General features: G+C 52.1%; 1 protein-coding gene across 2 annotated transcripts in view; it reads left to right on the plus strand.

Annotated features, from left to right (window-relative positions):
* The window catches only part of ZDHHC14 (zDHHC palmitoyltransferase 14), a 224,135-nt gene extending 222,373 nt beyond the window's left edge, over positions 1-1,762 (plus strand). Inside the window, exon 9 of one of the 2 annotated variants that reach the window (XM_037054696.1) lies at positions 496-1,762. In XM_037054696.1, coding sequence (XP_036910591.1) covers positions 496-894 — 399 coding nt within the window. In that variant the 3' untranslated portion in view covers positions 895-1,762. The remainder of the gene's footprint in view (positions 1-495) is intronic. The other variant, XM_037054760.1, reaches the window with a different exon arrangement.
* Positions 1,763-24,839: the final 23,077 nt, after the last annotated feature.

Genomic DNA, 24,839 nt, shown 5'->3' on the forward strand with positions numbered 1-24,839 from the left:
AACAACACAGTAAAAGCGGTTTGTAGCAAACAGGAAACAGCCACTCAGACTGTGGCAGGTGGCGAAGCCTGTGGCCCTGTCCGTGGGATTGTTTCCATTGAGTTGACATTGGTTAATAAAATCATGTAGGTTTCAAGTGGGACAAGTCCACGATCCATTGGTGGGGTTGTTTTGAAATAAGATCCTGTCTGAGAACTAGGGCCCGGGCACCGTGGCCTGAGGCTGCGTCTCACCCCTGGGTGCCCGTGGGGGACTGTGAGCTTGGACCGCTTCCTGAGGTGCCAGGTGGAGGGTGCTGCTGCATGCTGGGTGTCTCCAAATGAAGGCGAGCTGCTGTGCACGCTCTCTGCCCCTGGCTAACCGAGGCATTACTAACCAGTTTCTTTCTCTCTCACATCCTGCCCACCCCACCCCCTACCCTGGTACCCCCTCCCCCCCACCCTGTGCCATCTCCTCGTCTGGGCTTCTCTCTGCTGGCTCCCTCCTGCGCTCCAGTGTGACCAAGACCAGTGCATTCAGAGCACCAAATTCGTTTTGCAGGCCGCAGCCACGCCCCTGCTGCAGAGCGAGCCCAGCCTCACCAGTGATGAGCTACACCTGTCCGGGAAGCCGGGCCTGGGCACACCCTGTGCCAGCCTGACGCTCGGGCAGCCCACGCCGCCCTCCTCCTTGCCCAACCTCACCACGGAGGCCGGGCTCACAGACATACTGCCCCTGAAGGAGGAGCACGTGGGCCACCAGTTCCTGACCCCAGAGGAAGCGCCCTCGCCACCCCGGCTGCTGGCTGGCAGCCCCCTGGCCCACAGCCGCACCATGCACGTCCTGGGCCTGGCCAGCCAGGACTCTCTGCATGAAGACTCGGTGCGCGGCCTGGTGAAACTCAGCTCTGTGTGACCTCGAGCCTGGCCACCGGGGACTGCAGGCCACGGGAGTGGGCGGAGGGCAGCTGCCCGCAGCCACTCTCCCATGACTCAGTGCCACGCTGGCGAGGATGACTCCCAGTCCTGGTCACAAGGACCACGTGGAGGGTCAGTGGATCCCCTCCGATGGCAGAGGTGGCAGGACTCCAGTGCTTGCAGCTTGGTGTTACTGGCATTTTCTTCCCCAACTGACGGCTTTGATAACAACGACAATAGAGAGGGAGCTATTTTCAGGCATTTGGAATATGAAAGGTGGACCAGGGGACAGAGGAGCCTGGGGGTCTGCCGTCCACGGCTGGGGGGAAGGACAGTGCCTGGGTGTCACGCTGTCTGCTTGTTGCTCATGTGACAGACACACGGAAGGTTTGTGAGACTGGTGGCCAGACTGATATTGCACTTACATGTTATGCTACTAATATTTGAAATAGACATGCCATTCCATTTGTTAATTTAAAAAAAAATACCTAAAGGGAAAAAACCGACCAGATGTGGATTTGCATGCCACACTGTTCTGTTTACAGTGGTGTTGGTATTCAGAAGGAAGTGCTGCTTTCTTTTCCTCTTTCTTTTTAACTTTGTGAATTTCCAAGTGCTGTTTAATGGGAAGACTGCACAAGAACCCAGGACTAACAGACAGCGCCGTCGCCGGCCAGCTCCTCTGGCCTGGTTCCTGCCACCCGGGCGGGCTGCAGAGCGCGGTGGGCTTTTACCAGATCGAGAATCAGTTCACCTTCTGTTTAGTGGTCACCCTGGGTCTTGTGTCGCGCCGCACCCGCCACAGTCTCCGCCTCCTGTGTGACCACACTTCCTGTGGACAGCCAATAAAATGACGTCCTCTGTTACTTGGGGTCTGTGTGCAGTTGTCCTTAACAGCTTAAATGACAACCAAGTCATCGGGATGGCTGCAGAGAGTCTGTTCTGATTGAAGTGTCCCTGGCAAGGAATGGTCCCCACACCGCCAAAAATCAGACTGTTGAATTGCGGGTACAGAGGGGGTGATTTCTTGGATAAGAGAGCTGCTTTTCCCATTATTTGTGTCATTTCTTTCCTCATCTATTTTTGACACCGTTTTAGTGGAATTTGTCCCCCGTTCACAAATTGGCCTCAGGCAGTTCCTCTGTGCCATGCAGAGGATACTTGGGGACAAGGTGTGCCATGGGGCCGTCTGCCCTGCTCTGCCTCGTGCCAGTGTGGCACCGATGCTCAGAGGGTGACCTGCAGTCCTAGTGAAGGTATGGAAGAGAGAGGGGAAACCAGCCTAAAGTCTGGGCTGAGATCACGTAGTTCCTCATTCTTACCTGGACACTCACCGCAGTGGAAGTAAGAAAGTCACCGCTCTGTGCGGGCCCACGCGTCATCTGGAAAGGAACGGGCCGTGTCGCAGCGAGTCGGGTCACTGCGGAGGCAGCTGCGGGGACTGCGAGGACTCTGTCCTTGCTTCTCTCCAGATGGTCAACCCAACAGCCACACTACTCAGGCCGAAGACCCTGCAGGCCCCTCAGCCACAGGGAAGACACGATGCACTGATCGGTGACACAAGAAGCCCCCGGCGACTGGCATTCATGGGAAAAGGCTGTTTCATCTGAGAAAGAGCTCCTGTTTTTATATCAAAGAAAAAGAAAGGAGGAAAGGACCAAAAAGCACAGTTTCTAGTCTTATTTGGAATAAAGCCGATTCTTCATAAGTCAAAAAAACAATTTGTGCTGGAAATAGCCACAGAATTCTAAGCCACGGTATCTCCGAACCATCCCTGTCTCATTTAGTACATCAAAGAGAAAATGCGAGAGGTAAATTGTGTGTAGCTATCATTCGTTTTCTGGACCTCCTAACTACTTGTACACACTTGGAATTTAGGATAAGGAAGATAGCATCTCCCCGCCCTTAAAAACCACTCACAGCCAGCAATGCCCAGGGATTCTTTTTTGCATGCACTGTCTGAGAGCAAAACATGACAGCCCACCACCTGCCTTCGTACTTCCCATCCCTCTCTGCTCCTTCCGTCTGCTCCCTGGAGCTGGGTTGAGAGCTGGCCCCACTGAGGGGCAGGATGGCCCATTCTCACTCTGGGTCTGAGTGGCTCAGTTCACCTCTAACTTCTGTCCCTGGAATACAGAGACAGCGGTCTTTGGGGTCTTTCCGTTTCCAACATTCTCTAATTCAGTGCTTGCTGATTTCCAAGCACCAGCTTTCCTTCCCACCTCCTTATGAAAAAATTCAAGAAGCAGGAGCCATTATTCATTTGTCTTTACTTGATGAATATTTACATAATATGTATTATCCATCCCCCAGCCCAGCCTGCACCCCGTCCCCAGTACCCACATCATTTATCTAAGAGGGGATGGGGAAGTCTAGTGAAACGAATCAAGGCTCTTCGGGGTCCAAGAGAGAGATATTCACTCAATGAGCCCATTTGCTGGGACAATTAGCGTCTTAAAACCCCAAACCACAGAGGTACCCACAGCCCTGTGCTCTGGCTTGGAAAAGAACAGAGGGTTGCAGAACGAACGACTGTGCTCCCAGGAGCTCCCTCCTTGCACTTGGGTGGGGGGATGCTCTCAGGACAGTGACGGGCCTGGTCTGCATTTCCCATGAACTGGTTGATACATTTTTCAGTGCTGAGTGGCTCCATCTAGCCGTGGCTGAGTAGATCTGAATTCTGTCCGGGTGTCACAGGTTGATTGCATGCTAGCTATAAAAAAAATAAGATAAATATTTTACTGTGCTATTAAAGCTTGGACCATTATCAAACATCCACATCCACACTCATTTTCTTCTTTAAAAATTCATCTGCTTTTATCCTCCCAGAAACCCTCTAGGGACGATGGGCTTCGCAGGCGCTTGAAGGCTGAATGTAGCCTGAAAGCCCTGGTCCCCTAGGAAGGACGGTGCATGGAGCCAATAGCCCTCCTCTGAAAGGGCACGTTGACGAGTCACCCTGTGCCTGGGAGAACTGGCCCAGCATGTGGGTGTGTGCTCGTGCCAGCTTTTCAATGGAACTGTTTCAGCCTGTGAGAATGCTGGCGTCCATCCACCCTGTGCCAGCAAATGCCAAATGCCTGTGCTGCCGCGGACAGCACACGGAGGAGAACTTTGTAGGGCTCTGCCCAGCCCTCTGCGTGCACCACTGTCTTCACCTGTCCTGTTTAGGGTACCAACCGGGCTTCAAAACAAGAAGCAAGCCCCATTTTCGGAGCCACATTCCTGCTCCTGAGTGGGCAGGGCTCCTTTCAGGGCTTTGAAAGCCCCAGTCCTGAGCCTTCTCATCTGTTCAGCAGCAAGAAAAATGGGTTCACCAGGCTGGGCAGCAGGCGTCCTGGACACTGGGGCTTACGGCAGCATCTCTAGGGAAGTTCTGGAACTGCTGGGAAATGCTGAGGCTTCTGAAGGGCACAGCCTGACCAGTCAGTCCCTTTGCAGGTCCCAGAGCCACCGCACTCCCCCCTTCAGTGAATGCATTTCTGTGACTTAACAGTTGCCCCCTGCCCCTGACAAACCATCCTCTCCACCAGGAACCCAGTGTTTACCCACCCCAGCCTAAGTTTCTGGGTTAGCTAGAGGGATCACATGAATTATTTAAGGAATGTTTCCAGAGTTGGTTGCCGTTCACTCCTCCACGCGAGTACACTGTGCAGCCCGGTTAGTTCTTGCTCAGGTAAGAAGAGAGAATAAAGGGACAAATGTTAGACATACTTTTCTGATTAATGCCTTACCACTGTTTTGAAGCTGAGCCTACATCAAAAGGATGTTTACATTTTGTATGAAGTACCTGTGAGCTGTGGGAGTCTAGCACAGTCTTGTCCAAGTGCGAGAGCCTTTCTGATGAACTTGAATGGCCCCTGGTCCCCCGCACTGGCCTGGAAGTCTGTGAGTGGCTCCGTGTGCTGTGTTCCATGAGAAACAGCTTCTCCTTTGGTCCCTTGCGATGTCTTTCTCTGTCTCCTATGAATAAGTTATCACTGAGATATTGAATAAGCTGAAGCATCCTTTTCTTTCAAATAAATGTCAGGGGTGTAACAGGTTATTTTTGTAAATCAGTAAATCCTCCATCTACCAGCCCGTTGCACACGATCCTGATAAGACAGTCAAGGTGGATTTAAATACCAGCGTTTAGTACATGAATCCAGACATTAGAAATAATTGGGACATTCAAGATTAGATCATTTCTGTCGCAACTGCATTTGCAGCCGCCAAAGACTAGATAAATGGCCTCACCTGGAATTATTTCTTCAGTCTTACAAACCCAGGAATTATATACAGAATGGACTGGAAAGCAGATGATCATGTGCTTTGCAAAGACTTTTCTTCCATCAGTTGTTGACATTTTAAAAGGTGTTCGGTACTGCTGGTGAAGACATGAATGAACGAAGTCTCTTAAGTGCCCTGGTTGTTTTAACGTGGATACCGAGAGGCGGGCATCTCCAAGGAAACACGGCTTCTGGGTTCTATACGAATGGAGATGATTTTACCCTGCAATAGAAAAACAATAATATAAATAATATAATAAAGTTGAAGCCTTACTAACCATTTGCTCAGGGCACTGGGGCACTCTGGGTTGTTATTTCACAAGAGTCCAACATTGTTGTGTAAATGAAAAATAAAGCATTTTAAACTACAAGCACACTGTACTCAAAGCCCATGGTCTGAGCAGTGATGAACATCACACATGACATTGCATGTGTTCAGAGGTCATTATGTTCACTGAAGTGCCTTTCATCTTTTAATAAACATTTGCAGAATTGACCTTGAACCTGAAATAAATTAAAATATTTTCCTCCTTCAGTAAACACCACTAATGGCCTCAAATATAAGCAAGTATTTATAAGAGAGATATTGTCACCCTGGCTGGCGTGGCCCACTTGATTGAGCACAGGCCTGTGAACCAAAGGGTCATTGGTTCAATTCCCAGTCAAGGCACAAGCCTGGGTTGTGGGCCAGGTCCCCAGTGGGGGATGTGCAAGAGGCAACCACACATTGATGTTTCTCTCCTTCTCTCCCCCCCCCCCGAAAATAAGTGAATAAAATCTTTAAAAACAAAAGAGAGATATTGTCGAGGTCAACAGTTGTAGGGAAGAGTGCAACTTTATTGTGTTCAAGGACCAACTTGTACTCAGTAGGTTTGCACTATGTGGACACCCCTCTGGACAGTAGCAGGGTTTGCTGATCACAGATACCCACGCTGGTTCCCTGCGGTTGTGACTCTCAACTTCTTCGGTTCATAAATGACCATAGAGCTATACAGATCCTCAACCCCCAATACACTTGTTCCTCTTTTCCTCTTATTGCTACCTTCACTACCTACCCCAGAGTGTAAGAATAGTGGCCAAGAGGTCCCCTCTCGGATCTTTTCCAATTCCCAGGTCCATCCTATGTGAACCTGGCAAATCACTCTTCGCAGCCGTCGCCAGGCATGTCCCAGGTCCCGGGGTAAAGCTTGGACCTACATCAAAGCCTCTGTCATCTGGCCCCGGCTGGCGTTCACACCCCTGTGCCTTCTGGCTGCCCCACCCTCGTCCCGTCTCACCCCGTCTTGTGTGCAAGGGCCATGTGCTCCTCCAGCTGAGTCCTTCCCAGTCTTCACGACCTGCTCAAGGACCAACACCTCCATGAGATCTCTGACAGCCTGAAGGACCACCTTCCTCACAACTCCTGAAGTCCTTGGTCCACCGTGTATTTCCTCAAGTTGAGATATAATTCACACATCGTACATTCGCCCTTTTAAAACTTACGATTCCGTGGTTTTCAGTACACTCAGTTCTACCACCACCACTAACCAGCTCCATCACATTTCCATCACATATTGGACAGTCTTTGTAAACTACCTGTTGTTTCTATTTTCATGTGGATGTTCTCTGTCCCTGCAAACACCTACAGGTGACAATCAAATGCTGGGGAAGGTGTGGGGTGGTTGGTGGAGGTGACCAGGATGCAGTGACCAGAGTTCTAGGAGCAGAGGCCCGGGCTTGTGGAGCAGACCGCGTCCTGAGGCCTGAGGGCCTCAGAGAAAAGCCACCTCCTCTTTTACCCACTTACGTGTCCAACTGGTAAGGAAAGGAAGTTGCTGAGATGCAAGTCCCTGTGCAGAGAGAACTTGGACTAGGAGCAAGAACTTGAACTAAGAACTTGCTTCTGGGCGTCTGGCTCAGCCCCACAGGATCCCCTGAGGCCTCCCCTTCAGTTCTTATGGCAGGCTGCGTATCCTAATATGGGGTAAAATTGAGGCCTATGATTCCAATAGAAAAAAAGTCATAGTATTTAACGTATATAATGTGGGAATTGCATGCTTTAAATTTTTTTAAATACAAATCTATTAACCGGTTCCATTAATAAGCATTCATTGGGCATATGACATACTATTAGTCATTGAATAATGTGCATGCTGTTTGTACCACGAGAAGTAAGTGCCAGGCACTCACATTTCACAGCCACAATCGTTTATCACTGGATAATAGATCTTTGGTAAAAAAGATGCCCTTGCCCTGGCTGGTGTAGCTCAGTGGATTGAGCGTGGGCCTGTGAACCAAACAACTGCGGTTCGATTCCCAGTCGGGGCACATGCCTGGGTTGCAGGCCAGTTCCGGGCAGGGGACGCATGAGAGGCAACCACACATTGATATTTCTCTCCCTCTCTCCTTCCCTTCCCCTCTAAAGATAAAATAAATAAATAATTAAAAATCTTTTTTAAAAAAGATGCCCTTGAAGTACAACATAAAATAAATATTTACATGCCACTTTTCTAAAGTCACATTTTTACTCAGAAACAGAAACCTGGGCGATTCAGTGAAATGCATGCACAAACAGCATTATGGTCCCTGTTGGAGGGAGCAGGAAACGGAGAGTTTTGTCCGGGGCACACAGGAAGTCACAGTGCCAAGATGTCCTCTGCGGCTCCAACGCTAGCCTACCAGAAGTTCTGCTCTGCGAGGGCAGACGCCGTCTCTCCCGTGTTCATTGCTGCCAGCCCCGAGCACAGCGCCACGCTCGTCGCTGGGGCTCATGCTGAGTCAGGGCACGTGCTCCAAACGAGCTAACTGTATCTGACAAAGGGGCAAAATGACTGACAAATGGACAGTCGGGACCGTTCGTATCACAAACAAGGCTAATCTGTGATGAGCCGAGAATGAAGCGAGCATAAGGCATGCACTTGAAAGTATGTATCATACTCAAACATATCACAGACTGGTCCATATTCATACATAACTAGTTTTATATCATATGTACTAATGACGATAGTACATACTAGTAATGCATATTTTGTGTACTTTTTACTAATGGATTGACGATATTCCATAAATTAGCTTGCAACTTGGAATATGTTTTTACATAGAAACACAAATCATAAGTAACATTTAGGCCAGACCGCAAAATAATCCATAATCTGCCTGAACTAATACTAATGACAGTCATAGAATCTGAACACCCCGAAGCATTCCTGAACCCCAGGCTTTCCTAAGTTCTGAGCCCTGAGCCTGGGCCTGTGAACCTGGAGGTCCCAGGCCCCAGAAAATGGACTTCCCGTCGGCTGCTGTTCCTGCCTCACCACCAAGTAGATTATAAATCCATTTTTGGAAACCCATGGAATGCATCAGATTGTTTTTCTGTCACTACTAGAAACAAACAAAACTTAAAAAGAGAACTTTTCATTTCCTACTTCCGGTGATTTAAAATCCTTACGTTTTCTTCCAAGGCATCTCTTGACAACAAGCTTTCCCTCTCTCCTGAGAGCCTTCAGGAATTTCAGCCGGGGTGCTTTTCTGGCAGAAGTTCTAGATGACACTATAGCTAAACTCAGTTTGACTCACTTGGGACTGAGAATTCGTTTTTCTGTTGTTCTCCTGGCTCAAAGCACGTCATGGGCTCTGCCCGGCTGGCATTGAACACCATAGTGGAAAAATGTAGATTATTCCATAAAGCCTTTTGAAAAGGCTTCCTTGAGCCATCAACATTCTGGAAAGATACAAAGGAGATGGCAACACACGGAGGTCCGTCCCAATGTCCCTTTTTGAGAAAGCTGGCCAGCCGATGCTTCTGTTGGCAGCATCTGTGTTTCTATTGCACTCTAGCCTGAGGATTGAAACTTGATTAGGCTATTGGGTCAGTCTGGAGGCTGTTCTAGAAAACACAGTTTCTGGGGACAGTGAGAACAGATGGAGTTGGAGGCCACCAGGATTGTTCTGCACCCATTGTTCCCAGGGAAACGCAGACGAGGGCCTTCGCGTCCCTACGTAATGGTCTCGGACTGACTGTGCGGAGGTCAGAGTGCGACCCCGCCTCCCAGGGCTCTCCTCTGTCGCCAGGATCCTGGGGGTGCCTCAGGAGGTTGTCCCCCCAGATCTGAATGAAAACCAACATCCTGCAGTAAAACCTAGTCCAAGAACCCGGCGGCGGGTGACCCAGACGTGGCTGGGAGGGGGCCTTCTAGGAAGCTCGTGCCCCCCTCAAACCCCCCTGTACTTGGTGTGCCACACTCAGCACTGCACTTCTCAGGCTCAGCCCCTGCTTCTTGTTCCGTACAGGATGTAAACCAGGGACCTCTGAAAGGAAGAGCAGCCCCCCCACCCCGGCTGTCACCTTCCCTGTGATTTGGCGCTTCCCTGTGACCCAAGGGCTTCTATGTATTTTCAGAAATTCATTCACGTGTGAGCTTCCTGTCGCTGTGGTTAACCTATTTTTAAGGTCTGTATTATCTGAAGGAAGGGGCTGGCCTTTGTTTCCGAAAATGCCTCCAGATCAGCTCCACCACCGGCTGGGGGGAGGGGAGTGTCTGTTGCTGAGAAGAATCCCTTAGAGCCTTCCAGCGCCCTTCACTGCCGGAAGCAGAGGGCCCCTCTGAGCTGCACAGGAGGGCGGGCGTTGTCTAAGGGGGAGCAGAGCTCTTTCTTTTACTTTTTCTTTTTTAACAGAATCGACTTCCGTTTTTGTAACCCATGGAAACCAACCAAGGTACGTTCAATTCTGTATATTTTATTTAAAAAGTCAATGCGTATACAGATAATCCAAAAGAAGACCTCAGAGATCATTTGCCTACAGACTCAATTCTGATGTGGTTTGCAGCTGGTGGAAGTCACAGCGGGTTGAGGAAAATTAAAGAGGCAGAGCCCATCCTTCGTGCCCAGGCCCCCGCGTGGCAGAGAGGAGCGGTGGGCACTGGGCTGGGCAGAGCAGGGTGGAGCACCAATGTGCTAATTGGGAGAAGGTACTGGAGACCTGTTACTTCCACCTGCCAGGAAACACCTGGGACGGATGTTTATGAGCAGATGGTGACTTACTGCCGCAAAGTCATCTGAGTGAACATGCGGATCTGTGATGCTGACCATGCAAGCAGCACCCTCGGGCAGCAGCAGCCCTCTGGGGTCCGACGGGGTTGCTGCGAGCAGAGGCAACTGGATGCCCAGAGCCATAGCCTCACTGAAGATGCTGTGAGGGGTGTCACATCCCCACAGAGGCCACTGAGCAGAAACGGTGAGCAAGGACACTGTGACAAACACCACACAGATTCGAGAGAAGCCCCCAGCATCGGGGGCAGAGGGGACTCTGAGGTGACCAGGAAGTCCAGCACAGACTCACTTTACCTAGCAGTACCTAGACTACTCAGCTGCGGTGGTTCAGAGTTGGGAAGTGTGTAGTTCTCAGAACTTGGCTTTTTTACAGCACAGTTGGTGACTGTGAAATTCGTGCCTCGCACAAAGAGGGCTGGGCCCCGGCCACGTGTGATTTCTCCCTCAGCGGCCTGTGGGGCCGACCTGGAGGAAATTGCCTCCCAGCCCACCATCCCTCCCGCGTCCTGTCCACACTGCAGCTGCACCGGACTCTCCTCCGACACCCAGCCCTCAGCTGCAGCCGGGGTGGAACCCCCTGTCCAGGCATCTGTGACCCACTTCTTAGCTCAAACGCCTTTCATAAACCCACCCCCTCCATCCATCTCCAGCCCCTTACTTTGCTTTTTTAATTTTCCATAGAGCTTTTTGCTTCTCAACATCATGGTATACGTGTATAGCATACTGAAGTTATTTTTGTCCCATTCCCCGCAATAAAGCATAAATCCCCTAAAAATCAGGAACTCTGTGGCTCACTACTGTATTCCCAGAGCCCAGAGCAAGGCCTGGCACACAGTAGGTGCTCAAGTTTTTAGATAGATGAAAGATCCTTTTGGTATCCTCATCCAAGGACAGTTTTTTTGGTTTGTTTGTTTGCTTTTTAGAGAGAAACATCAATGGGAGAGAAGCGTCGATTGGTTGCCTTCGTATTCACCCAGACCAGGAATCTGCGCCAGGACTGGCATGTGCCCTGACCTGGAATCGAACCCACAACCTTTTGGTTACAGGACAAGGGCCCAACCATTGCACCCACTGGCCAGGGAAGACTTTAACTCAGAAGAAGCTGAGATCTGCAGCGGCAGGTACACAGCCCAGGGCCCGGGGGCCAGTCCGCAGAGACTGTGCAAGCTGCACTTGCCCCTGCCCCCCCCCCCCCCCCCCCCCCCCCCCCCCCCCCCCGTCCCGGGCTCCAGTTCCGGAGGTCCGTCCGTGTGTGACTTCCCTACCGGCTCCAGGGGAGTTCAAGGACTCCCAACATCCAGCGTGGGTGGGAAAGATCTTAGTTTTCTCCTCTGTGGATTTCAGCACAACCGTGGTTGCTGGGGCTCCATGGGGTGTCAGTGCTGCTAGCCCCCCACACACACGAAGCGGGGGTGGGGTGGGAGTAAAGCGACGTGGTCGTCTCCCATTCTAGGGCAGGGTAAAGCTCCTGCATCACCACCACCTCCCGGTAAGTGCGCTTCACACAGACACAGGGACACTGCGCAGACTGTGAAGTCACCTCCACAGCCACCCGTCACCAGGACTTGAAGGTGGTGACAGCCAGCCCGAGTGGCTCCTGGCCCCACGCCTCCCCAACCTCTGCCGCCTGTTTACAGCCGTCTCCTGCCTTTCTGACCTTCCACTTGAGGGTAAGCAAAGGAAAGCAGGGCTGGTAACCTGAGGCTCGCCTTTTGGACCTAGTTTGTCAGCAGCTCTGGTCCAGCCCTGGGGAATAAAAAGGAGAAGTAATCATTGTCCCTAAGGCAAGGCTTTGGACAGTCCACTGCTCTGCTTGACCAGAGGCTCCTCAGGACAGAGACTCTTCCTCCAAATATCTGCAGAACAACTAAGGTCCGGGCTGGGCCAGGGGTCTTCGGACTCCCTCCACACTTCTCTGGCAGCTGCCTCTCTCCTTGTCACACCCTCGCACCCACCCTCCCCAGTGGCCACTGGAACCAAAGGGGCACATGAGAGCTCTCTACGCTTTTGCTCGGTTTTGCTAGGAACCAAAAACTGCTCTAAATAATGAAGTATATTAATTAAACAAATTAAAAGCACTGGCCACATGTTCAAGAAAGTGATGATGTTATCAAAAGTAAGTTACATACAAAGTCAGATGAACCGTGAAATGAACAGGGCATTTCCCAAGTATCTCTCCCATGAAAAGTCACAGCAGGTACAGATGTCCCTTCCAGCGGCCTCTGTGTGGAGTCTGGCCCCAGGCAGTACCAGCAGGCTGTCTTCCCCCATGGACTGGCACCCACAGTCAGTGCCCAGTTCCCATCCAAAGACAGGGAGTAGGGATGCGATGTCTCGGTCCCCTTTCGTCGGCGAGGAGCCGGGAAAACCAGTTCGGGATTTCCTGGGTCAGGGCTATTTCAGGCTCCCAACCAGTGGCCCAGTTTCCTTTGCGGAGCAAAAGTCCCATTTAGCCTGCACACATCCAGCTGCCTGATGTAGAGGGACGTCGGGGCATCTGAGGAGGAAATATATTTGAAAAAGGACCGATTTCACTGCTGCAGGAGGAAGTAACTAAGCCCGAGGCTTCGTGTCCTTTGTGTCCTTTGTCCTTCCAAGGCTGCAGGAAGTGGGGCCTTCCTTCCCCTTCACAACTCCTGTCTCCTTCGAGCAGCTTTTTGAGAACCTTTAGAGTTACCCAGGTACACGCTCCTCTGCCAATGACTGGGTTTTCCTACATCCCCAGCAAGAGCGAGACTTGCTACGGATAGGGAGGTGGTGCCGTGCCTCCCCTGAGCTGCCCTGTCCCTGTCACAGTCCCCACCTCTCGGGAGCTGCTACAGAGAGAAAATACCTGTTTCCAAGTCTGTATCTATGACTTTGAAACAGGATAAAGTGAGCCGCGGTTGGTGTGACTCCGTTGGTTGGGCATCGTCTCGCGCACGGCAGTGTTGCGGGTTCGATTCCCGGTCAGGGCCCATGTCTGAGTTGCCGGTTTGGTCCCTAGAAGGCAACCGGTGAGTGTTTCTCTCACACATCGATGTTTCTCTCCCTCTCTTTCTCCTTCCCTTCCTCTCTCTCTCAAAACTTTAAATTAAAAAGTTAAAAACAAGGATGAAATGATTGTGTAGAGTAACAGAAAATTTGTCATGGAGAAACCAGGCCTTCCGCAGGTATTCCACACTGCCGGCCAGTCCCTCTGGCCGAGCGCCCCCTCCCGGGCCACGCAGAGGGAGGGTAACTTTACTGGGACAACGGTAACCACATTAAATGTCCCACCCATCAGGATAAGCACTGTCTGCACATCTTTGCAGTGAATTATCCTAGCAATTCCATGTCACAGGCTCGTGGAAGGACAGGAAACCCAAGGTCCCCACTAAATGGAAAGCCAGGGTGAACCTGAGCACCCCTGGGGCCCCAGAGCCCCTGCTCTCACCCCTGCATCGGAAGGTGGGGTTGGGGTTCCCAAAAGAGAACTGTTAGGCTGCTCTGTCTGCCGTGACAAGAGGCCCCAGGCTGGGCGCCCACACAGATGCCTCTCTTCTCACAGTGCTGGGGGCTGTACGTCTGAGATCAAGGTGCCTCTGTGGGTGGTTTCTGGTGAGGCCTCTTGTCCTGGCCTGTAGATGACACCTTCCTGTGTCCCCACACGGCCTCTTCTGCGTGGGGGTGGGGAGAGCGAGCGAGAAAGAGAGAGAGAGAGAGAACTCTTGGGTTCAACTTCCTCTTCTAAGGACGCCAGTCCTGCCAGACTAGGGCACCACAGTTATGACCTCATTCAGCCTCCCTGGAGGCCCAGTCTCCACACAAGGTCATATTGGGGGCTAAGGCTTTCGCACCTGAATCTGGGGACCACAGTCAGTCCCTAACAGAATCCCTGCACTGTTTGTGAGCCCACTGAAGAGCCACCACTTGGGGGCAGGTGAAGTATACGGGTCTGCACGTCTCCTTCTGGGCGGAGTCAGACTTACCGGACAGGTTCCAGCACCAGTCTGGCTTATCAATAAGGAAAACGCCGATTTTCTAGTCACCATTCAGATTTCGCTGGAGTGGCCTTCTTTGCTCTACCAGTTTCCAGAAAGACGTTGAGTCCATAAGCAGCAAAGTCCTGGGCATTGAGGAGCCTGGGCAAACATGAAGACCCAGGGAGTTAGATTCTGGCAGCTCTGAATTCAAGCGCTGATCCCATTGCCTGTGAATTTCGTGACCTCAGGCAAGTCACTCGATCTCGTAGAGAGTCACTTCTTCCATTTTCAAATGACACCGCCTTGGCCTGCCTCACCAGGGTGCTGTGACAGAGGCGTGTATGCAAGACAGCTCGCTCCAGGTGCCCAACCCACAGTGACAAGTCCAAAACCACTAGTCACAGTGAGACTGTCTGCAGCCCCTGATATGAAGGCCTGAAGGAAACCTCCTTCCACTTGGCCCTGCGCTTCTACAACCCCCACCCCTCTCCCAGAGTCCCCAGGCGTGGCTCTCTGTGCAGCCCCTGCCCGTTGGGCGAGCCTGCACCTGATCGAACTGGAATCACGTCCATCCCAAAGGGAAGTGGTCTAATCTGCAGTCTGGCCTGGCCGGCCTGGCCTGAGAGGCAGCGCTGTCACCAGGGCAGAAGCAGGAGGTCTGAGCGGAGCCACTGATCCTGTCCCTGCCTTGAGTGGCTTGACACCGGTCACTCCCTCTCTGGTCTTTTGCTTGTCAGCTGTACAATGGCACTAAGACCCTTGGGTCCCACTGGAGTGGGGGGTGCATGTGGTTTGAGACAATGCACTCCACCCACTGAGAGCTGGCTGGGGAGCTGGTTGACCAGCAAAGTGCAGCTTCTCTGCCTTCTCACCCCCCGGGTCAGCCCCCAGTGACAAGCAGAGGCTGGAGTGGGCTGGCAGGCAAGGAGGACACGGGCATGGTGGGGCACCACCATGGTGGGTGTGGTGCTGTCTAGTGACAGGGGTGCGACTTACAGACCCACCAGTCTCTGATGGACTCCAAGCTCCGTTTCTTACTGACTGAGTACACCCAGGCAAGCTGCCCCTGTGTGCAGGCCTCCACTGTTTCCTGCCTGTACAGTGGGCACCATCCCACATCCTCTGCAATAGCGCTTAGCGGTAGAGCAGGTCCATGCAGAGCGTGTGGCTAATACAGTGACTCTTAGTAAGCGGCAGTTATTATTATCTCCCCCATCATGACTTACAGTTAGGGAGGGGGGCTGCCTGATGTGAAGGAAACTAATGCCCAGTCCCTGGAAGGGCTCCGGGGTTTCAGGCTGGAGAGCAGGACAAGGGCTGAGCACCCCAGGACCGTGGCTTCTCTGAGCTGGCCTGTCCCAGCACGTGATGCCGGGGTCCTCTCCAGCCAAGGACCCCTTTCCCAAACCTCCCTGTCGTAGACACAGAACACACAGCATGTTTGTCGGACGGGGATTTACCTTTGGCAATTAGTTGGCTTCCCTTGGTAGGATGGGACTCTCCAGCACCATCTCCCCTTGTCGGCTCCCCCAGATTCCTCCACCAGAGAGCAAGGAAGGAGAGGTGGAAGAGAGAGTTTCTCTTACACAGCCCCTCCCAACCTCTCCTGGACTCTTGCAGATTTAAAAGCCACTAAAGGAGCCCCTAAGACCTGCCGAGACTAACAGCTATGAGACCTGAGACCTGAGACCTGCCGTAGTTATCAGCTACGGTGGAGGCCGCCCACACCATGGCACCACGAACAATTTACCTGGTGGCCATTTCTTGCTCACGGATGAAGGGGGAAAGACAAAACAAGCATGAGGCATAATGGAGAAACCTTGCTCAAAAACTCACCCCATTCTGCCATTAGAGCATCTAACTGGATGATGAACTCTGATTGGCTTAACCTAGACTACAGAGCCAATCACTGACAAGCAGCATGGGATTACCATGATTGCTTAAGTCTTATTGGAATCCTTCAGGACTGGATTCTGTTAGGGAGCAGGAAGGGAACAGAGCTATTGGGCAGTTGACTGACAGTGTCCACCACCCAATCATGTAAGTTGCCTTAAAGCTGACCAGTTACCTCTGCCAAGCAGGAGCTTGTGGTGGCCAGAACACGATCCCTTTTGCAGGGGTCGGCTGTACCTAGGAGAAGTGCACTCAGGCCCAGGTTGTTTGCATCTGTGGAGGGAAATGAAATGTCAGGGTTGAGGGGTATGTGGCCCTTTGGAACTTAGCCCATTATCAGCGCCCATAGCTGCTGTGCTGCACAGGATACCTGCTCTACCAAGTGGGGAATCGGACGTGCCCTCACCCCACCCACCTGTCCCTCCTCCCATTCCCCAGTCCCCAGTCCCCTCTTTCACCCTTCCCTTCACATCCAGTTGCTTATAAAGCTCACCCCTGGAGGAGTTCTGCCTACCAGGGGCTTCATCAGACGGTCCTCAATCTGTAACAGGTGCCAGAGGACAGAGGTGTCCCTCTGAGGGGGCCCTAAACAACCGCCATCCCAAATGACAACAGATGCCCGCTTCCTGCCTGAATGCGCTTTGCTTGCTCAGAAATGCAATAGCTCATTGACCTGTGCTATCTTTGGAACGACAGAGTCCTAACTAATTGGGAAGGTATGAATTCAGAGGATAATTTCATCAACTCCTCTCCCTAAAACAGTCTTCTCGGTCAGCATCTATGTGACAAGAGTCAATGGTTTATGGTTTAGGAGAAACGAGCTCTTCTCTACCCCAAGGCAGCTGACATCTAAGTCCAGGCTCACATGATAGCCTGACCTTCAGGGTGATAAGTAAAACGTCTCTCTCACGTCTGCACTGACGGATCGCTGCTAACTATCCAGAGTTCAGGGCCACGAAGGATTCTTGAGGCTGCCCCAGAAAGAGGACTGTGTGCCATGTGCAATGTCTGCCCTGAGCAATGCCTAGGAATGATGCATATGCCATAAACTTGACAAGCCTGGTCTAAGCACCCGCTCTTCAACGGGCCTCTATTATACACAGGGGTGGGCAAAAGTAGTTTTACAGTTGTAAGTATACAAAACATAGAATATATTCTTGTGTTAGTATTTATTAATGATTGTACTATTTATTTGAGCCACTGTAAGCCTACTTCTGCCCACCCCTGTATTCCAAGGTCAAGATAACAGGTGCTCACATACCAGTTGGACAAAGGCTTCTGTAGAAACAAACCTTTACCCGGACCAAAGAAACCGTGGCAGTGAATAAATGTTCTCTCCTCCTTGTTCTTTCCTCACGCTCGGCGTCTGAGTCAAACATCCTTTTCTGAATTAAGCCTCTTTCTAAGCCCTTGGGTGCTACTGGCAGCAGGAAGCCAGCCGTGTCTGTCTGTCCTTATTAGTCTCCTCTGTAAAGATTATGGGACAGATGACCTATAAACAGGAACACACAGACAACATCTGAAAACTAGGAGTCCTTGTGGGTTTGGCCAGCTCCTTTGGGTCTTTGCCATGTGACTCATTTGTGAGGAAAACCTCAAATTACATTAAATTTATGAGTAATTTGATGGTGCGCAACCAAGGAATGAAGAAATCGTGCAATGCAGCTATGTTTTCCAGGGCTGAGTGACCCCAACAGTGAGTGAGAACAGGCCTCATGACCAAACTGGCAGCCCCGGGCCCTGGCTGCCTGTCCCTGGCCCCACAGGGCTCTGAGCAGCAAGGGTGGGCCCTGTCCTTGCAGCCTGGAAGGCAGCTCCACTTAGCTGGGGGGCCAGCCAGCTATTCCCGGAAAAGGACTTCGATGCTGGAACCCTCCCCGTCCCCAGCTGACCTGAAACCAGAGCCCCACACAGGACGTCTCCTCGCATGGCAGGAGGTCACAGTGGGCTCTGCTGTGTTTCAAAGCAGAGCCCTTCCCTCACCATTTCTGTCCTGCTCAGAGAGAGAAGGGGAGGCAGGCAAGCCAAGAGTAAGGCACTGATGGCTGGCTGTCCTCTGAGCCAGACGGGAGGACACAGTGGGCAAGGGAACGGGAGATGCTACGTAAAAACCGCCACCATGAAGTTGGCAATGTTTCGAACAACTGTGATAGAGCCAGAGCTTTCTTTTCTTTAGTATATTTTATTGATTATGCTATTACAGTTGTCCTTTTTTTCCCTCCTTTTCATTCCCCTCCACCCTGCACCCTCCCAACCTCCAGGATCCCCCCACCCTCAGTTCATGTCCATGCGTCATACGTACAAGTTCTTTGGCTTCTCCCTTTCCTATGCTGTCCTTAACCTCCCCCTGTCTATTTTGCACCTACCATTTATGCTTCTTATTCCCTGCACCAAAACAAACCAAGCAAACAACTAGAACAGGAGCAGAATCACAGGAATGGAGATCCCATGGGGGTTATTGGGCAGGAGCTATGTTGAGCCGTGTGTAGCCTCCTTCCTTTGGAATCAGAGTAGCCCCATAGGGGTCCACCAGCTGGATGAGAAGTCTGTGGCCCACGGTCCTGCAGCTGCCGGGCAGCCGCGTTGCTCCCGCCGCACCCAGAGGTGAGTGTATGAGGCAGGCGGGGGTGACGGCCTGTAACGAAGACGAAGGGAAGCTTTCTGCTGGAGGATTTCACCCCGCAGATCTTCAAACTTGTGTGCTTTGCTGGAGGGTTCCGTCCCCCCCGGCCCCATGATGTTTACACCCTAAATTCAGTGCTCCAGAATGTACCAAACAGACAGGACAAAATCCATTAGGCTTGTTGATTTACAGCTTTTCAGCATTTAGAAGGAGCAGCGTTTAATGGGATATTGGTTGTATGCCACAGCCCATTTTAGAAATTTGTCTCAGTTTGCCAGGAAGTGATTTATGCCCTACTTCCATTATGGCTTCTTTTTGGAAGGAGGGGAAAATACCACCACAAAGCAAAGTCAGCGTCCAGTGACTGCGAACCCCGCTGGGCGTGCCCGTGGCCCATCTCCGTGGGCACCACGCTGGCCAGGCTGCATTTGGGTCACTGAACAGTGGCAGCCGTGGCATCTGCCGCACTGTCCGCCCCAGGGCTCTCGCCGAATGACTCCACCACCATGGCACATGTTCCAGAGTGACCAAGAGGAGGGCTGTTGGAATTAGCCCAAGGTCGGCTAGAGTTCATCTTTGTCATCCCTGCTCGTTTGTCACTGAAAGCAGCATGTGTCTGCCTGGCAGGCCTCCCTCGTTCTGGTCTGGAGCACGCCCTGCTCTCCTCTCCCCCCACCCCCGGCCTGGGGGGCGGGAACACCCCCGTCTCTCCCTCCACCTCCCCCACCTCCCTGCAGCATCTCCTCCCCGTTGCACTGTCCTATTAGTTACTGCCCAACACTCCCTAGATGGGGTGGGTGTGTCCACACGCAGTGGGTGTGTCGTGCCTCTCCAGCCCCTAACACAGGCCTTGCACACAGTAGGCTCCATGCAAGTAACGGAGGCTGAGCAGACTTGTGTTAGGGTGGAGCCATATGCTGTTGCTATAGAGACTCGTCACGAGCCTCTTCGGATTCAAATCCTTTTCCTTATTTCTCCATGTATTCTGACATCACAGCATGAAAAATACAGAAGACCCTGCCCTAATAAAGAGCTTCCACCCTTAGTAGTTGAGAAGTCCTGAACTTAAACAATGAAAGCTCGATCGGTCTGGCACCACTCCTACTGGATGTGTGTAGCTAACTGCGTTATTGAATAAGGTTACCTTGGCCTTCAGTGCCAAACAGAGGCGGCATTGCTTTATCTTTCTCACTCGTTAAAGTTCCTTAGTGATCCTATTCTGATTCCATATTTCTTTGATGACGCAGTGCTATCTGAGGGAAAAATACAACTCTGTTCAATCATGCCAACTTCTGTTGCCTGCCCACACCTCCCATCAGCAGGGTCAAAGTCCCCGCTTCAGAGATGTGGCGTGGGGGAGGGGCAGTGTGGGCCCTCTCGCCTCCCTCTCCGCATGGCCCCTTCTTCCTCCAACACGCTGTGAAGAGGACAAGGAGGCAGAGGAGGGCGAGTATTCACCCGGTGGCACCATCCTGCCCGCCCTCGGCTGTCGGTGCCCAGCGGTAGCAGGTGTTTCCTCTGGGAGGTTCTGTAGGGGGTCCTCACCCACAGCCCTTCTGGACCCCACCCCAGGCCCACCCCAGGGAACATCCCATGGCCTCCTGCCTCTGGGGCAATGGCAGAAGGTCTCAGTGCAGCTGCCTCCCAGGTGTCCCTTGACCTGTCAGAATGCTCACCTCTTGGCGAGAGAGCAGTGACTTCGCCATCTACTTCTCCTTCCGCCATCTGTTTCGGGTGGGCACAGCCAGAATGGGAATAAAAATAAGGTTTCCCGGACTCCAGGACCAAGGGAAAACCCACTGCCTCCACCCTTTTCAGAGATGGGGCAATTGTCTGATTCTTTCGTAAAAAGTGTGAGGGTAGCTGTTATGGTCATGGAAGAGAGCCAAGGTCAGAACGCACGAAATAATGGCCATTCCCGAAGTGCTTACACTTTGTTTTGGAATTAAGCCAAGGAGTCAAACACAGAAGCAAGCACATTTAGATGCCGAGAGACAAAGTAGACTCAGGTTTGTCTTTTCCCGAATCAGGCTCCATCTCTCCTGGGACTGAGCAAAGACAACTCACTGAAGATGATGTTTGGAAAACAAAGGCGCTGTTGGGTGGGGGTGGGGGGGTGGGGGAACACAGGTATCACGTCAGGAGCTCGGTGATGCCAAAACAGCAGGAAGAAAAACTAGAGGTGAACTTGAGCTCCCAGCAGGCATCAGCACACAGCACTGAACTCTCTGGGTCTGAGGATATTATTGAATAGTCTTGAGTATGTCTGGTCACAAAGATGTACTAATGAGACATTAGTCACAAGGAATCTTGTTCTCCTTCAAAGAGAAAGAGCAGTCCCTTCCAAAACACTTCAAGGGACATGAAGGTGATCTTCCTGCGACATCTGTGGCTCCCTTGATCACCAGGGTTGATTCACTGATCTGGCACTGGGGAGGCCCCACCCTCCCTCCCTCAACGTGCTTCGCGCATCACTCTGGAATTTGTACACTCAGTCAGAGAGCACAACCTTCCCCCAAAGAGGAGGACCATCCGTCTGTCCAAACAAGCTCCCCAAACTCCTCAGCCATGAGAGAACCCTGGTGCGCTGATGCCCTGTGTTGTCGACTTCTGTGCGTGGTGTCCAGGGTCCCTCCTCCCGTTTGCTTTCCTGAGGGAACGCACATTTTCATGGACGTAGCTTCCTCCACCTCACACAGCCCGTGGATTTTGAGGGGGGTGGACCCCCAAATCGGGGGGATAGTATCTCAGACCATGAAGTGTAGGTTCAGGCACAGAGAATGGCATTCAGTTAATAGAGCACCGGCTCAGCAGTGGCCTGTGACCCAGTCTGGGCTGCTAGGACACAGCAGATTGGCTGAGTGAGGCCGTGTCTCCCAGCGGGCAGTGAGTCCTGTTGAGGCAGGAGACGGAATGGGAAATCCGGGGACCCTGCGGCTGTCATCAGTCGGCCTGGTAACACCTGACAGTGATCAGCAGTGGGGTTTCCTCCCCAAGAGGGCAGTCAAGGAGGACTGTGGGAAATCGCATGCGCAGAAGCTTAAGGGAAAACCCTATGGCGCCTGTAGCCAGTCGATAGCAGAGAGCCGCTCCCACATCTCGGGGAGCGTCCTTTCCTTCATGAATTTCCCACTTGCTTTGCTTTACAATATCTGCGTGGTCACCCCCATTCTTTGTTCACAACCACCGAGAGCCCGGCCCCCGTCTCCATCTGCAGCACTGTGGCTGCTGTGACAACGCTGTCAGCCCGAGAGGAGCCGGGCCGAGGACGACGCCATCCCTCTGGGAGGCAGAGGAGAGAGACGAGGAGAACCAGGCTTGGGAAGACACCGTGGAGCCAGGTAACCAGCCGTCCCCGAAGCAGCCCTAACTCTGGCCCCTGCAGGAAAGGAGAGCCCTCACGGGCCAGCCAGTAGCCCGTTTGGTGTTCTGGAACAGTGATTAATGACATTCTAGTGAGAGCGGTCGTATAATTCACTGTCTAAACTCAGCCACTTTTGAGAGTGCAAAGGGCACCGTTAGTAATCTGATCATGCCAGGGCCACCGACAGCAACGGGGACTGTTTCGGGCCAGCAGGAGTGCTGGGTCCCACTAATCTTACAGCTAGTAATCAAACAGTACCCTATTCATCACCTTCAGCTTACAGAAAATACAAAGTCAGAGTTACTCACGGAGGTAAAGTACTAACCTGATTCGGGTCCTTATTCAATCCCTTCTCCAAACTACAGACAACAAGATCTTTTCAAAACCTAGGTTCGCTCACACCCTCCCACGCTTACATCACATAAGACACCCTGTTCTCTCGGGATAGAGCCTACGAGCATTTGTTTGTAGGATCTGGAGCCTCTTGGAGAGCCCCTCTGACTCCCCCACACTGGGCACCCCCCAAGGCGAGTCAGCTGGTCACCCTCCTGCCTCTCCGCACCTGGGGCCACGTTGGCCAGACCCTTTGCCGCCGAACCTGGCAGGCCTGTTGTCGCCCCTCCTGGTGCTTCTCTTGGCTATGCAGTGTGGTTACAAATGAACAGGGACGCGTGGTCTGTTTTTATTCATTGTGGTGTGGGCCCCTTGCACAATACCTGGCCACACAGAGACATTCAGAGCCCATGTGTCCGCTGAATGAGCCAGGCCTAGGAGGCAGTGGCAGAGCCAGCTTCAGAGATCAAAGTGGCACCTGCCCCAAGGACAGAGTGGCTCTCCCTCATTACCCCTTTGACTCGCCTTTGGCTCTGGGGGCACTGAGGTTTGCAGGCCCTCCCATGTGGCCATCAAAGGCTCACCTGAGAGGGGGATGGGAGATGGCTCAAGTGCTTTGAAACCACCCAGTCTGATACAGGTGCTGAAGGAGCAAGAGGTCAAGTGTCGTGACGTTTCCTTCCTAACCCCTAAGCTGCAACCGGTGACTTTCTCTACGGTTTCACTTACCCAAAGGCCAGCGCTGCTTCTCCAATAATCGCCTTCTCTATTTGACTGGTGCGGTGAAGGTGGAAGTCACCTCTCTCGTATCTCAGTCTGATACTGAGTGATTCCTTTGGTGGTGCTGCTGTCCATGCCCTGGACGAGAGAGGAAAGGGAAGTCGTTGTAAATCTTGCTGCTCTGTGGTCACATCGATCTTAAATCTGCGTTTAGGGATTACAGCGCTGCACGCCCTCTGTCATTTCTTTGCTGCGTCCTCCCTTTTCTCTCCCCGTGCTCTTAATGCCAAGGACCCCTGCCAGCTCCTCCTGCAGCCGCCGTTGCTCCCTCCTGCAGTGATGTCAGCAAAGGGTTTCTGTCTGCCTTCAGTGGCTTCGTGAGGCTGGGGGGGGGGGGAGTGAACAGAAGCTCAGAGAAGGCACAGCACTCCGGTCACCCTGCAAGTAGGCGCCGATGCACCCTCAAATTCTCAGAAGTTTTTTTTTTTTTTATCTTTACAAAATCACTGCAAAAACATGGTGGAAGGTGCTACCCCAGGCCCCTCCTATGAGATCCATTTTTTTCAATGCTTCATAAAATTCAGTACCTGGAAAATATTCTCTAGCAGGTTTTCTCTAATCTGGCAACATGGACTGGATAGCCGGTCACAGCCAGTCCCCTTTATGCCCCGAATTAGAGACTTCCAGAGTGAGCACTAAATTTAGCCGCCTCAGCCTCCGCCCCTGGCTTCTGAGCTCCTTCTCATCTCCGTGTTCACCGCCCCACTTCACACAAGCTTTAATATTTTAAGCCACCTTAATACCCCTTTTTAAGTAGACAGGGCATAAGTGAAAACATTCTTTTTCCTAATATTAAAAGATTCTTTAATCTTATGAAATCACATTCTCTTAAAAGAGTAGAATCACATTTATTTTTAATCCCTGAGAGAGCTGAATTGTACTGTGAACTCTTACCTTCAGGCCTGTCGTGTAGCCAACCCTGTTTTCTGTCATTTCCTTTCCTTGGACTCTGTGTTTGCCCCTCCTGAGCCAGATACGCCATCCAGGGACCCCTGGGGGTCCCCCTGGCTCCCAGACACCAACCCCCCCAGAGGCTGCCCAGAGCCCGCCAGGCATCTCCTGTCTGGGCGTGAATGGACATTTTATAGGAAACCTCTGGGTGCCCTCCAAGTACTGAGCCCCAGGGCTCACAATCAAAGGACAAAGGAAATTTAGCTCTGGTAACCTGATAGCAAGGACACCTGTAGCCTGGTGAAGCTGCAACCATGTCGGGGACAAGCGCCCAGTTTGACATCCTCCCTGTGGACAGGGTCAGTCAGTCCCCACGCTTGCTGAGCACAGCCCAGCAGGTGAGGCCCGAATCCTCTTCTGCTGGTGGTGGGAGATGTCGCAGTCATCACATCCCCTCCGTTCTCAACAGTGCAACCTCAAATTGTTTAAGCAGTGATTGGATAGTCAGGCTGCGGGGGCCGAGGGAAAGGGAGCTCATTCTGTTAGCCCTTGTCGTAACCAAACTGCAAATCAACAGCTCGGCCCTGAGACGTGCAGTCACTACTCAGTTTCCCGTCCTTCTGAACTGAAATCTTCATGACGTCAAGAGTCACCGTCTTGCCACCCACAGCAATGTGCACGCCCCTTGCAAAGAGTATGCGTTCATTCGCATTTGCCAGAAAACTAATCCGCAGAAATAGTCCTCCGTTTTCATAGATTACTACGATTCGTACTGCTTTTCCGTAGCAAAACCAAGTCGTTGGTTCATGTCTCCCC

This window comes from Sturnira hondurensis, unplaced genomic scaffold (assembly GCF_014824575.4).
Source record: "Sturnira hondurensis isolate 20B ecotype Veracruz unplaced genomic scaffold, ASM1482457v3 Scaffold0000167, whole genome shotgun sequence".
Classification (NCBI taxonomy): Eukaryota; Metazoa; Chordata; class Mammalia; order Chiroptera; family Phyllostomidae; genus Sturnira; species Sturnira hondurensis.